This window comes from Austrofundulus limnaeus, unplaced genomic scaffold, assembly GCF_001266775.1.
Source record: "Austrofundulus limnaeus strain Quisiro unplaced genomic scaffold, Austrofundulus_limnaeus-1.0 Scaffold780, whole genome shotgun sequence".
NCBI lineage: Eukaryota > Metazoa > Chordata > Actinopteri > Cyprinodontiformes > Rivulidae > Austrofundulus > Austrofundulus limnaeus.
The window spans coordinates 40,100-42,278 of NW_013953182.1; the positions used below are offsets into that span (position 1 = coordinate 40,100).

Here is a 2,179-nt window from a genome sequence, read left to right on the forward strand (position 1 = left end):
ATATGAAAAGTTTACTTAAGTCACAAATACAGAAACAAACAAGACTTTTTACTAAAACCAGAACCAGAACCCTGCAGGAGTAGATGTCACTCTGTCTACTTTTAAGATTAGACTGAAGACTTTCCTTTTTGATAAATCCTATAGTTAGACTTAGGTTTCCTGAATTATTCTTCATTTCTGCTGCTGTAGACTTAGACTGCTGGAGCACAAACTGAGCACATTTCCTCACTCTGCTGTTGTCTTTAGTCTCTCTTCTCATGTTTGCTATAATTATATATCATATAATAATAATATCAATAACGTGTTTCTTTGTCTCTCTTCCAAATGAATGTGCACCTGGACCAGTCTTATGTTTGTCTGTGTCTCTTTCCTGTCCTCCAACCAGCCGGTCGAGGCAGATGGTCTCCTGTCCTGAGCCTGGTTCTGCTGGAGGTTTCTTCCTGATTAGCAGGGAGTTTCTCCTCTCCACTGCTGCCGGTGTGCTGCTCAGGATGGGAGRCTGTGACGAAGCAAAGATTTGGCATGGTCTGCTGGCCTCTTTAGATTTAGATTTGGTGGAGCAACCCGGAAAAGGTGCGGGCGGCAAGGACTGACACGAGGGGGTCACCCGACGCGTCAAAATAAGACGCAGAGGGAACTTTGGAAAAACGTCAATATGTTGACGAGTCGGGAGTGAGAAAGTGTTAGTCTGTGTGTTGACAGCTCGGCATAAACCATCACAGAGCGTTGGCAGTCTCTACAGGGCCCGAACAGCTACCAGATATACACCTCAGCCGATCGATAGAAATCCAGCTATCATTAATCCAAATATCCAAACATCTTCAACTTCCTCAATCGACAATTGAGCCAGGCACATGATCCTCCCCTCGCCCCAAGAGTCCTTCATGCGTCCCACAGCAAAATGAAGGGTCTCCTTCACCCAACTTCAGTGTAGAAAAAAAAGATCAGTAGTGTTGAGACACCAGCTGACCAGATCCATAATTTCTAGTTTTGGATGAATAAAAACAAACAAACAGCACAGCAAGGTAGATAAGGGAAGGCTGAAGAGAGATGAAAAAAGTGTCTGCCTTCTCAGAGAGCAAAATATAAATAAAAAATAAATAAATAAATAAATAAATAAAACAAAATAACAACAGCAAATAATAACATTTCAAATTTAGTGGCATAACCCTTGCTTGCGATGACTGCCTTAAGCCTGCGACCCATCGACACCAAGTACTATAAACCTTTGGTAAAAACATAAAGTGACTACATTTTAACAACTGAATGTAAACAACAGTAAGTGACCTGAATTTTATGAGAGGAACCTGTAAATAATTTTTAAAAGTCCTCCTTCTTTGTGCTGTTACTTAATGCCAGTGGTGGGCAGCGCTAAAACAAAAATTAGCTCCCAATAAGTGTGTTTATCTGGGAGGGGTGCTGGTGGACAGATCACATGTTGTGATTCATTGACAGCCATACCTTCTGCTGTTCAAAATAATGATGACTGGTAGATRATTAGTTRTTAGCAGTACCGCATTTTAATTTTAGAAAGCGCAAATTAATTGTAAAAATTAGCATGACCGCTAAAGTGCAAACATAATATTTAGGTCCACAATTAGAGGATTTGCACTTTAGTGGTCTTGTGCCCACCACTGGTTAATGCTTAGTTGTGGCTCTAACACAGGAAGTCATTTCCACCACTCGTGGCATTTAGCAGGCATTACTACTGGTGCACGCAGAGAGATGGACAGAAAAATGAACGGCAGAAAAGCCAGAGAATGAATAAAAGCTGCACAGAGCTGCAGTTATGAGAAAAATAAAACGGAGCTGTCGCTCCCGTTGAACCTTCAAATGTCACTCATCAATCAAAACGCTCAGTTTCTATGGAAACACTCACCCATGAACTGGAACGCTGTTATTACTYGAGCTGAAAAGAGATGAGAGCGATGTCAGTCAGGAGAAAGGACAGGTCACACATATCTACACACACACACACATTTGTTCTTCTATCCTCATGGGGACTTTGCGTTGACTTCCATTTATTTACCAGTACTTTCTTTAGCCTATGAGCAAAATTTTCATTTGCCTCCCTTCAATGACCAGAGAACAACACCAGGAACCACCAACAGAGGGACCCCCAAAAACACAGGTAGTGCCCCTTCCAGACTTGGGAAAGACACCTTGGGCCTGCCAGACC

The 2,179-nt window shown here is 42.1% G+C and overlaps 1 protein-coding gene across 2 annotated transcripts in view; it reads right to left on the reverse strand.

The window, feature by feature from the left end:
- Window positions 1-2,179, reverse strand: part of LOC106532502 (adenylate cyclase type 9) — an 88,941-nt gene that overhangs the window by 5,235 nt on the left and 81,527 nt on the right. Inside the window, exon 9 of one of the 2 annotated variants that reach the window (XM_014028565.1) lies at window positions 1,880-1,909. The exons of the other annotated variant lie outside the window; for it this stretch is intronic. Within the exon in view, the coding sequence (XP_013884019.1) occupies window positions 1,880-1,909 (30 nt within the window). The remainder of the gene's footprint in view (window positions 1-1,879; window positions 1,910-2,179) is intronic. 2 annotated transcript variants of the gene reach the window in all.